The sequence below is a fragment of the Formica exsecta genome, unplaced genomic scaffold (genome assembly GCF_003651465.1).
Source record: "Formica exsecta isolate Colony F162 unplaced genomic scaffold, ASM365146v1 scaffold81, whole genome shotgun sequence".
Classification (NCBI taxonomy): Eukaryota; Metazoa; Arthropoda; class Insecta; order Hymenoptera; family Formicidae; genus Formica; species Formica exsecta.
This window is the reverse complement of record NW_021853581.1, coordinates 543,995-556,786: the sequence shown is the minus strand read 5'-3', so window position 1 is coordinate 556,786 and position 12,792 is coordinate 543,995. Positions and strand designations below refer to the sequence as shown.

The 12,792-nt window shown below is 32.0% G+C and overlaps 1 protein-coding gene across 1 annotated transcript in view; it reads right to left on the bottom strand.

The window, feature by feature from the left end:
- Positions 1 to 12,792, bottom strand: part of LOC115244361 (scavenger receptor class B member 1) — a 32,694-nt gene that overhangs the window by 2,406 nt on the left and 17,496 nt on the right. Inside the window, exons 2-5 of the mRNA XM_029821942.1 lie at positions 5,865 to 6,202; positions 4,123 to 4,620; positions 3,446 to 3,644; positions 81 to 289 (exon numbers count right to left, since the gene is read on the bottom strand). Coding sequence (XP_029677802.1) covers positions 81 to 289; positions 3,446 to 3,644; positions 4,123 to 4,620; positions 5,865 to 6,202 — 1,244 coding nt within the window. The remainder of the gene's footprint in view (positions 1 to 80; positions 290 to 3,445; positions 3,645 to 4,122; positions 4,621 to 5,864; positions 6,203 to 12,792) is intronic.

The following is a 12,792-nucleotide window of genomic DNA, read 5'->3' as shown; positions in this document are numbered from 1 at the left end:
TATATATTAAAACAACAATATGGACATCTGGAGATAATTACTAAATGGAATAATTATTATAATAGCCGTTATATACTTACATCCTCGAACCACATAATGGGAAAAACGATGTCGGGGAATGAAGCCACCTGTTTGATGTCTCGCACTTGGCTAACCGCGAGATTGATTTGTATCCTCGCTCGTGCTTTCATAGCCGTGCCCATTATCGGCTGCACATCAATGTAGAGCTGATGTTTTTCGGCTTCTGGTGGCGATATGCCCGTCACAGCCTCTCGTAAGGCCGGATCGGCTAGAAGAAACGATCGCGGATAAGCAACACGATGGAATTTGAAGAGAGATATATCAATCAATAAAAATAAATTACTACATAAAGATAAAAAATAATTTTATATTTTACTAATTTAAATATATTTGCTGCTTGATTGAAATAATTAATTTCTCTGTAAATATTTAAATAAATCATTTTTTTTTTAAATCAAACAATATTTTTTAGATTTGGTACATTTTTTCAGTGGACATAATCGTTTTTTATTTTGTTTTTAATTTTGTTATTTCAGTTAAACCAATAAATAGAAGTTTTACTCGCTCATTTTTTGCTCCCACAACGCGAGACACTTTTACACCGCGTTTTTCTATTTATTTAATTATTATAATAATAGTTTGACATATTTAATATCCTTTATATTAGTATTCGTGAATTTGCGAGCATACATTAGAAGACGAACCTCCTTCGTTTACGTTGATGTTCTCATTAGCATCATTACTAAAATTTATGCTACGTTAGCAAGCTTAATGAAATGACGCGAACGCTCTTACGTAGCGCTTTTTTCCTAACGTAATTATTAACCGTAAAAAAGCGGTCGTCCCCACTTTTTGCCTTAAGTCGTATCTTATTTGTATTTGTGATAGGCGAGCGATAATCGTCGCGCTCTATACTTGTTTGATATATTCATTATTATACAAGTTGACGCGTAATAATTTAAACAAAACACGCAATGATTCATACTTAATTATCTTAGAAACAAGAAGTGTTGTAAGAATTTGTAATCGTAAAAATAACATAATGTTTGTGACGTGGATTTATGCACCTTATCGTGAATCATGACAGATTGACGATCATAATCAGAAACTAATCACGCGAGAGATTATTCACATACGGTTATGAGAGATATAGTATATATTAATTATATTTAATTATTAATTTCTTATATAATATATGTCAGTTAATAATTATATTACTGCATAATAATATTTTATTATATGGTCATATCAATTTTTATAATATTTAATTATTGTAAAAGATGACTATATTTAATTATCATAAAAAAATTACTATATAAAAAACAAAATTTAAAAAATTACATTGAAGTTGTGATTATATCATTATATAATTGATTTGTAGTGTCAAAAGTTACTTTGTACATTATCCCTCGCTATAAGGATATAATGCACTGCAGTTAAGTGGCGATTAAACGCCACTTTAAGAATTGTCACTTAAGACACGTAATATCTCTTAAAGATGCGAAGCAGCGCGTAAACACAAAAACATTGACGTAAATGCAGCGGAATCCATCAATTTTGCTTGTTTGAACTTTATAAATCCTTGACGTTATTATTTTCGCATTTATAATTAGGCGGCTTTTATGTATCAGACGTTTATATAAGCGTTGATGATAAAATAATTATCACATCGTTTTCCCTCCAAAAAACTTTAAAAGCCAGAATAGCGAAATTATCGAAAAAAACATGTCATATCAAATTCATCAAAAAATTCACGTCTGAAATATCTTGCGCTTAATTTAGGACATCCTGTTACAGCCTGTGTACCTCTTAATTTTATATCAGAGTCGAATATTGTATACCAGAGAGAGAAAGATGTGTATATTTAATTTCGCTTATTGTTAGTAAGAGTGGTTTTATGGCTGATGGTACGAAACAATGTCTCGAGCCTAAAGTCCAAAGCGCTGAAAGTAAAAGTTGACAGTGCGAAAAAAATTCGCGCAGTAAATTCAGACAAGAGAGAGAAAGCCCGTCTATTATTTCGTGGGAGAATCGTGGCATTCCGCGACGGATGCGTGAGAGAAGGAGATTGTTTCTAGAGGAAGAAAAAAATAGGCCTCGGTAAGGTAACGGACTATTCAATCCACTCCTACGTAGTCCCGCGAATCCGGAAACGTCACGACACATGTGAATCTCGCTTACGAAACTACACGCTTATAAACGATCTCCGTAAAACAGCTGATCGTTTGGTTACCTGTTTTACGTAAAGAAAAAAAAAAAAAAAAGAAAGACGAGATTAGCGCGAGAAATCGTGAATCGCTTGTTAATTAATAGTACTTGAAAATTGAGAGAACGTACATGAATACGAGAATCATCGCGGAAAGTACAACGCATGTTTTTTGTATACGAGAAATGAATTTATCACGAAATATTAAAAATTTATTTAATAGCGAATTATACGCTACGGTTACATAAGATAATACATTATTCGATCCGCGATTTGAGATTGCAAAATGATATAAATTACGGCGTAGCGGTTAAGCGACATGCGTCGGAGATTCATGGCACGATGTTACGTCAAGTATCAAATGATATGTATTGCGTCGTGATTAGGGAAGTCCATCATCCACAGAGTCAAATCCCGGCAATAATTATAATTATAGCGAAAACAAAATGCGATATTTGCCACGTATTAATCAATCTATCCGTGTATCCTCTTGATATCTCCTTTTTGAATTAAAAATATTCTAGCAAGCCTTAGAATTAAATCTGGTTAAAAATAACTCTGGAATTTCTTTTCTTTTCGCGAAAATAATTTATAAGCAAAACGCTCTGTTGTTATATTATATACTGTTATACAGGGTGTTCCAAGTCAGGTCAATGAAATTTCAAGAAGATTTCTTATAGGAAATTGAATTTAGAACAGAAAAGTTCCTATAAACATAAGTCCGGAAACGCTTCGTTAAAAAATTATAGCTAATAAACTCTCTGTAAGTAATTAGTTATAATCAAAATTTAATAAAAACAATTTTATTTTTGCATTTGCAATGTTTGCATTATGTATATAGTGTTTAAATAAAAACCACCAAAGGGAGTTTATTTCAAGTTTCTGTTTTTTTCGTTGTTTTGAGATTATTTTCTTTTGAACGCCCTATCAGAATTAAATAAAATTGGTGTAATTTAGTTCGTTATTTAATTACCCGTCAGATTTATTCCGTTTTTGTTCAAATAAATGAAGGATTTTAAAGTTATTTTTAAAAATCATCAAAAATAACGTGATCTTTCGAAATTTATTAGCTATAACTTTTTAACAAAGCGTTTCTGGACCTATGTTTATCGGAACTTTTTTGTTCCAAATTCAATTTCCTATAAGTCCATGAAGTTTAATTAATCTGATCTGGAACACCCTATATATATACAGAGATCATTATTATACGATACTCACCAAGATAGAAATGCGGGAATGTGAGAAGAACCGGCGAATCGTACTGGCAGTGGGAAATGTTAAACGTGCCTTCTGGTGCACATGGTGGTCCAGCTGGACAGTAACATTTCTGCGACGGTAAATTCTTCTCCGAAGTGAAGACATTCGTCGGTGGAGAAAATCTATAACCGGGGACTCCTCCGGCGGCTATCACCTCACGCTAAAATACAAATTTCGAATTTTTGAAAGACGATCACATTTTGAACCTGTAAATGTTCAAACATTAGACTACTAATCCAAATTGATTGAAAAAAATTTAGATTATTCAAATATATATTATATAATTATTTTTATAATATTTTCTATATTTTCTATATTTTTCTGTATTTTTTGTAATATTTTCAACATATTTATAAAAAATAAAATTGCCTCATTGCAATTAGGTAGTAAAAAACTAAGAAATTGGAAGGTTTAAATTACAAACATTAAAAATTTAAACAATAAAGTCAAATAAAGTTATCTTTCTCTATATAAAATTCAGTTAGTGTTAATCGAGATATTGAGAGGAAAAGAACAGGAAATATTATATTTTCTTGTGTTTTTGTTTTGAAATTTTGAAAATTATTCATTAGATTCAAGTTTCCAAGGAAAGGCCATCATCTGCTTCTGGTCCTATCAACCGGATAAAATATACAAACCTGAAAAACCAGCGGCAACGTCCTGCAGAGATCCTTGTCGAAGATCTTGAGCACGGTCTCCTTGGTAATGTGGGGCGGGAAGATACTGCCATCGGTGCCCATGACGGAGTCGCACTCTGGCGTGGTCCAGAAGCCGAGGCCGTCCTTGCCGTTCCACCTGTCCATCATTCCGAATTTCGTAATATCGTTGGCGCCCGTGAATATCGTGTAGAGATCCGGCATGGTAGAGTTCTTGCCGTAGAGAAGACCGAACTGATCGTACGGCAGCTTCTGCTCCTTGGGCACGACGTCCTTGGCCAGTTTCAGTAGGGGATCCTCGTAACCCCAGAGCAGCTGCTCGACCGACACCTCGACGAACGGCTTGATCTTGAGGATATCCATGATGGATGCCATCGCGAGCCGTAGAAAACGGGCAGCGTGTTTCGATTGGCTGGTAGCCGACAGCATGGGAACATTTGGCACGACCACAAGATCATCGTGGGAACCGGCTGACAGTTCCTAAGATTTTAACAAGAAAAAAAAAGAATTTGCTTTAAAATTCCGCCGAGAGAAGAAAAATCGATACAAGTTTAATGGCTCCAAATTTAAACTAAAAGTGGGTCCAATAACGGAGATCTTAAACAAGGATTAATGGACAATAAAAAGGCCTATCTGAACAGTAAACGAGAAAGACCTAGCGAAAAAGAAGAAAAGATAAAGCCTAATACTTAATAAGATACAAATAAAATATAATATAAAGTAAAAACTGAAGCAAAGTTATATAATGGAATATACAGAAAATAAAAAATAAATAAAATAATAAATAAAATATATAAAATAATAAATAAAATTAATAAAATAATAAATAAAATATATAAAGTTGTGTAATACATTTTTCTAATGTAATTAATATAATTTCAATAAGTAATATAATTTTAATAAGTAATATAATTTTTTAAAGAAGCAAAAGAAGAAATACTCCAGGCAGTAAATGAGAAGCCTACGTAGACTATTACGTAAACTAATAAAAAGCTCTTCCGCATATTTATAAATATTCCGATTACGTTTTCTCGGAGCAAGAAAATAATCCGTGTGTTTTCTTTCTTTGCCACCGAGTTATGTGCATAAATCCAGCTACTACTATGGAAGCGTTTCTCTGACGAATGTAGAAAGTCGCCGCAGTGATTTCGATGCGCGAACAAGAATAGCTGTGCAACCGAGATGGCGACGAGGAGCATGTCTACAGCTGATTGAAATAACTCGAAGGCGATCGGAGACGGCTCGATTATCATGCAGCGCAACGCGGATTTGCTGGCCTTTTTTCTTTTTTTAGCAATCGATATTCTCATGTTTCTCGATGAAGGAATAATCAACGATCTTACGTAATATATCCCGAGCGATAAAAATACCAATCGCGGACGTTCTCCATATAAAATTATCAAAGCTTCGATATTTCAAAAAAAGATTACACGCTATTCATAGTTTGTAATGTAAAGAGCAATATGACACGTATAATTAAATATTTATAATAAAAAATATTAAAAAATTAACTTTGATATATAAATTAACATATCTTGATACATACATTAAACATGTATTAAAGAATCGATCTCGACACAATGTTCTGTAGATTAAAGTACTGATACATACACACATACACGCTAGTCTTAAAAGTATCAAGGTTGATTCATTAAATAGATTAAGATTTGCATTTTCTAATTAAAATTATTACGCTATAAACTAGGACAAGTTACAAGGCTTACCTCGTCGAAGATAAATGTTTTCTTCACTTTATAGCTAACGGTTCCATTGTCGTTGAATTTAATGTCGACTTTTTCCCAGTGTTGTAAATAAACGTATGGACCTAATTCCTGTAGCACCGGTTTCTCGCCGTTATTCAGAAATTCGTCAGCGTTCGTTACATTATAGATGTAGATCTGCATGCGCGGTACCACCGGCGGTTCCTTCCAAAACTTGTAAGTACGACCACCCTCTTGTATCGCGAGCTCTTTATCGAGGACGAAATTGATGATATTCGGAAATAGTACCGCCAAAACGGCGGCCAGGATTATCAGCAGAGCTCCGACCGCAACGGCTGCCCCTGAAAAAAAAGAGAGATGACTCAATAATTATGATAACGAATTATTAAAACATTTGAAATTTTTAGTCGTGGAAATTAAAATGCATAAATTGGTATAAATATAAATAGGAACAAATTTCACGCTTGTACAAGGCGTAAGATTTTTTTCAAGATTTTTAGATTAGATAATTATTTTGATAATTATTAATTAATTATTAATAATAATTAATTATTATATTAATTAGATAATTATTTTGCGCTTTTCAAATTAATAAATTATCATTGAGATGAAGGTGAAAAATCGAAGAACAAAGAAACAGCTGGGAATTTATTTTGCGAAAGGAAGCGAAAGGAAATAAAACTTCAGATCCTTTATTCAAGGCTTTTTAATTCTTTTTTTAATTTCCTATTCTGGTGACCCTGAAATAATTGGCGAGCAATCAACGATTATCTTTCGCGATTTATCGAGAATGGTTACATCATGATCTTCGGTCGAGATCGTTGACCTACGATTGATTCGATTAGTTAGGAGCCGAATGCAAAAAGAAACAAGGTCAACCGGTTTTGAAAACCCTTAGGCAACGTCTCCTTGAAACGGAAGTTTTTTTTTTTGCTCCCTCATATACCGCGGCTGTATCTTGAATAAATTTTATGCCCATCGTTTATAAGCCTCTCGCTCTAAGAGCGAAACAATCGCCGAATATAAGCCGTATAATTCGCGTACAACACACTTTGCGCCTTTCTCGTAAATATTTTGTCCTTTGGCGGTTCGTTTCCCGCGTGCGTTGTGTATTATTATTTACGCCATGCACTACATTTACATTAACTGCCTCACTTAATGCTACAGTTATTTGCGATAAATAAGCTGCGCGATTATGATAAATCGAAAGGAGGTAAAAAGAATCGCTAAATCAAGAATCGAAGATTTCAAATATATATAAAAAAAAGAGCTCGTAAAAATGTCATCATTTTTGATAATTATTTTGCATCGAACTACGTACCGCTAGCATTATAGAAGCTGTATATAAATTAACATTTCAACAAATATTTATGAGACACGAAATATATGTAAGACATATCTTATTTTTTGTGTATGTGTGTATTCTCCCTCTTGTCAGATTAATATTTATTAATAATTATCATTGAAATTTTTTATTCATTCACATCTTTCGCTTTATACTTTTAAATCCGCACGTTTCTTTTTCCTGGTTCTTTTTCTTCTTTGTATTTTTAGCCTTTTTCGTATTATATGTATTTTTTAATAGAGAAATTTAATTATATCTATTTTAATAGAGAAAATTTTATAATATGTGTTATGGTTGCACAAGATATCAAGATTAGTCTTGATATTGTCTTGTCTTGTTTCGAAATTCGAAAAAGAAAAATCTTATCTTGATTTTGTTTCGAAATTCGAAACAAGATCAAGACAAGATTTTTAATTAGCTATCAAGACTATAAATAATATAGATTAAGATTGCCAAGATTATTGCTTTTTTTAAAAAATATTAAAATATGTATATTTGTATACAAATTAGATGAGAAAAAATCACTATATTATATATTTTTGTTTAATAGATAAAAACATTTATATTAACAAATTTAGAAACAATCAATATAATAAACGAAATAAACAATATAAAATTTTACACAATTATTTATTTACACAAAACTTTGCGTATAGCACATACATATACGCAAGGTATGTATGTAGGATGTTCCAGGTCAGGTCAATGAAACTTCAGAATCTTAAGCTAGCGCTAGACTATGCGCGTATTCGCGATTCCTTTATAATTCGTGGATAATGTAGATGGAAGATTCGTCAAATTCGACCAATCAGATTTCTTTACCGTTCACGAATCGCGAATTACGAATCACGAATTGCAAATACGCGCATAGTCTGATGCTATCTTTATAGGAAATTGAATTTAAAACAAAAAAAAGTTCCAATAAACATAGGTCCGGAAACGCTTCGTTAAAAAGTTATAGCTAATAAACTCTCTGTAAGTAATCACTTATGATCAAAATTTAATAAGAATATTTTTATGTTTGCATTTGTAATGTTTGCACTATGAATGTAATGTTTACACAAAGACTATTGAAAGATGGTTTTTTCAAATTTTTACTTTTTTCGTTATTTTGAGTTGTCAAATTCAATTTTCTATAAGATCCTGAAGTTTCATTGATCTGACCTGGAACACCCTGTATATATACAAGTGTTAAATTTCAAACGTAACAGGCCGAACACCTCGATAACTAAATGAAATATAGAGGTCCGTTTTTTTTAGGTTGTATTATTTCGAGGCAGACAAATTTTGATAAAAAGAATTTGACTTTGGATGTACGCGTCAAAAAAAGCCGGACTTTGATATTTCATTTAGTCATCGACATATTCAGCCTGTTCCGTTTAAAATTTAGCACCCTATATAATATATAAATAATTATAATAATAAAAATAAAAATTTTGAAATTTTAGAATTTGCATGTATGTACGTGATGTGAAGAGCGCGAACGAACGGAGAGGCACGCGTATCATTAACCCATCGAGAAGGAATTGCACGATCCTCTTGGAGACATTGCGGATATTGCAACGCGCATAATTATCTCGCGCTGGCAAACACAGAGGAGACGATTACAGACTATTCTTGGCGCTAAAGCTGACAAGCACGTTCTCATCGACATCGTCGTCGTCGAGAAATTTTAACATCTTCTAATGAAAAACGACACGCGCGTATATGTCACAGTATACATGTTATTCTCTCCTTCATTATTCTCGTGAAAAGATCTCTTGCGACGGAGCAGCCTCGACATTTTTGCAAACATTGCGTATACAGTGGGACGACCGTCCTTATTCGAAGACCGTGACAGCACCGAAATGATGATGTCCTTCTAACGAACGCCAAGTCGATGGTCGACAATCGTATACGCATACGTATAGATTGCATGCGCAATATGCGACCTCGTCGCTATGTAATAGCTTCGTTCTTATAGGAGAAAGGATGTCTTCGCATGACGGATTCGAGTCGCACGAGACCAAGCGAATGCCTCGCAACGTCGACGTGGAATTGCAATATTATGTATATATTCGGATACTTGTGACATATTTTTGAGTAATATAATTGAGTAATAATAATATATTATTACACAATTTTTAATAAGATAGAGATAGAGAGAGAGAGAGAAATTATATCAAATATCAAAAGAAATTACTCATATTTGATAACTTGAATAAACTTACGAGATATAAATCGATAATGTGAGCGCATGATTGCTTCACTCCATGATTCAGATAAAAAAAACCATATGTGATATATTTAAAAATTTTTAGTATGTGCACCGTGACGCGAAACATTATGCATGCTAATGTCAATCGATGACTTCGAGGAAGATTATGTCATCACTGTCTTTTCAGAACTATATCGACATGTTTTTTAATAAGCTTTTGAAAAGACAAAAAAAGATATCATCTGTGAGAGAGTGTTTGTCCCATTCTTATTTGAAAAATGTGCATCCTTTCAAAAGCATTTAATGACAAAGGTCTTTTTTTCGGAGAATCGATGATTTTTCATATTCTAATTAAGTTATATAGATGTGATTTCTTCGGAAGAAATATTTCGAGGAAGAAACAAATCATCTAAATGATAAATCTCAAGATTATACGAGATTAATAAAAATCATCCGAGCGTGATATTTTAGATAGACGGAGAAACAAGATTCGACGAAAACGAGACGTGAGAACGAAACGAACTCTTGAAGTAAAGATCACGAGCTAGGAATCTGATTGAGGCGAAGATCGACGGTTTTTAGGAGCGGAAAATTAATTCCGTTCCTTCGTGGCTCATCGAAGCTCGTGTCCGATACGAAAAAAGATTCCTCCGCGTAACGACGAATTAATTATGCGAGACACAATATACTTCGGTTGACGTCACGCGATTGACCTTACGAACGCTATACACGGATGAAAATGCGATAATGTGGCTCACGGCTTCCTTTTTTCAGCGGTCATCATGGTTAATCGACTTTTTACAACAAATTAATTATAATGACTTTATAGCAGATTAATTATTGACTATTAGCGTCAATAAAGAGTATTATAATTGCAAAACTTTTTGTAATCTTTTCGAGGAGAGTTATTTATACACAATTGGAAAATTTATGTTTTCCTGTTAAAAAATGATGTTTTGGCTATACAATAGTAACAAAAAACTGTCAAAATTAAAAAAAAAATCATATTTCTTACGTTTATACTGTTTGAAAAATCAAATAAATAAATCCAGATTATAAAAAGAATTATAGTATCACAAAATAATATAGTTTTTAAGGTCTTCGTAAAAGAAAATACAATAGTTGTAATTAATATTTTTCCTAATTTATAACAAAAACTTTTAATCGTGAATACCTCCTGAAATCATCAGGAAAAAACAAAAGAACGAGTAATTTGCAGAAAAAGAGAGAGAAAGGCAGATAATATTCTTCTACAATTTTTAGTAAATAAGTTTTAAACGAGTAAGTGGATCTAAATCAAGTTTTGCACAAATATTTATTAGAGTTTTCTTAATATATGTAAAAATTTTTGTTTCTCTGGCAACGTTTTTTCCTTGTTAAATTTGTCAATAAGTGCTACAATACGCGATTTTCCATAAGAATCAATACCAACTTTAAACTTAAATAATTTCCAAACCGTTAAGAGAATCGTGCTCAGATTTTGCACAGATACTCAGATGAAATAGTAGAACAGTCTACGAAATTTTCATGCTTTTGTCAATGTTTTGAAATATGACATATACGAGGACAGACAATTAAGTACGTAGAAAATATTTATTACGATTACAGAACACATTTATTCGTTATCTAATACACGGTCCCTTTTAAAATAGTCCCTTCTTCTTCAAAATCATTCTCCGTGAGGCTGTTTAAAACACGCGTCAACTATTCTACCTCCGCTCGTGACCCCCAATGACGATCCTTCATGTCTTTCTTGATCTTGGAAAATAAAAAAAAAAAAACGGAGGAGGTCAGATCGGGCCCCCTCTGACTTTTTTCTATTCCCCAAATTCAAGAAAGACATAAAGAATCGTCATTGGGGGTCACAAGCGGAGGTGGAATGAATGACGCGTGCTCTAAACAGTCTCACGAAGAATGATTTTGAAGATTACTTCCTGCAATAGAAAAAGCATTGGACCAAGTGCATTGCTTTAAAAAGGGACTATTTTAAAAGAGACCGTGTATTAGATAACAAATAAATGTGTTCTGTAATTGTGATAAATATTTTCTACGAACTTAATTGTCAGTCCTCGTACATCCTTAACATATTGCCGTTGTATTAATTAAACTCAAATGTGAAATTATTAAAACAACTAAAAAAAGGTGCGAAAATAACACAATGTGCACATTTGCTGCCGAGATTTTTCTATTTTCTCGTCTCCGCACGCGAAGATTGTCCACGTAACGACGCCGGGAAAGGAAAGTTACGCTAGCCGCAAGAAGCCGATATAGCATAATCGACTCTCCCCCCTGACCGACACAACGCGACGCGGTAATCACGATTAACGTTCTAAGTATTTAATATATACAGGAAGATCCGTGTGATTGAAAGGCCTGAAAATGATTTCGTATTAAAAAACCAAGCCCGGAAGAGTACCAGTTTATTATATAGGTTTTTCCTTGCATGGATAGATATGTATGTAAAAAGCGTTTCTATTAAAAGTAATTAAATTAGTATATTATTATTACTATTATAGACAAATTATTTTATTTAATTATTTTTATTAAATATTAATTATTCTTTTAATATATTTTTCTATTAAAACTAATTAAATTAGCATATTATTATTAGTATATTAGAAATTATTTTATTTAATTATTTTTATTAAATATTAATTATTCTTTTAATATATTTTTCTATTAAAACTAATTAAATTAGCATATTATTATTAGTATATTAGAAATTATTTTATTTAATTATTTTTATTAAATATTAATTATTCTTTTAATATATTTTTCTATTAAAACTAATTAAATTAGCATATTATTATTAGTATATTAGAAATTATTTTATTTAATTATTTTTGTTAAATATTAATTATTTTTTAAATATATCAAGTAAGTTAAAAGAGAGAGCATATTTGAGTTATGCAGAAATTGAATAAATATATGATAGACACAAAATCCTTACATATATCTATATAGAAATAATCTTTATACGAATTTAATTAGAATTTAGAAAAATCGTATGTTTTAAATGTTATTTTTTTAAAGAAGTAGAAGAGAGCAAATTCGATTAAAAAGATTCTCCATGACTTAAAGAATTTTACAATAATCACGTGCGCTTATGTAATATCATCGAAATTGAAATTATTTAATGATAAGACCTCGTGATAAAGCTCTTTCGTGCGCAGATAGACGCAAAAAAAATTGTATATAAGTCTCGAATACATTCGCATTCATTAAATTGCACAAGAGAAAGAAGTATTTCGATGTTAACAAGGTCATCGTTAACACATAAGATTATTTATATACAAAGATTTCTTCATCGCGAAATGCAAAAACTGCTTACAAGCAGCACAACAACGAAAACCTAATAACATTTTAAGTTTTTACATTCTTTATGAAAA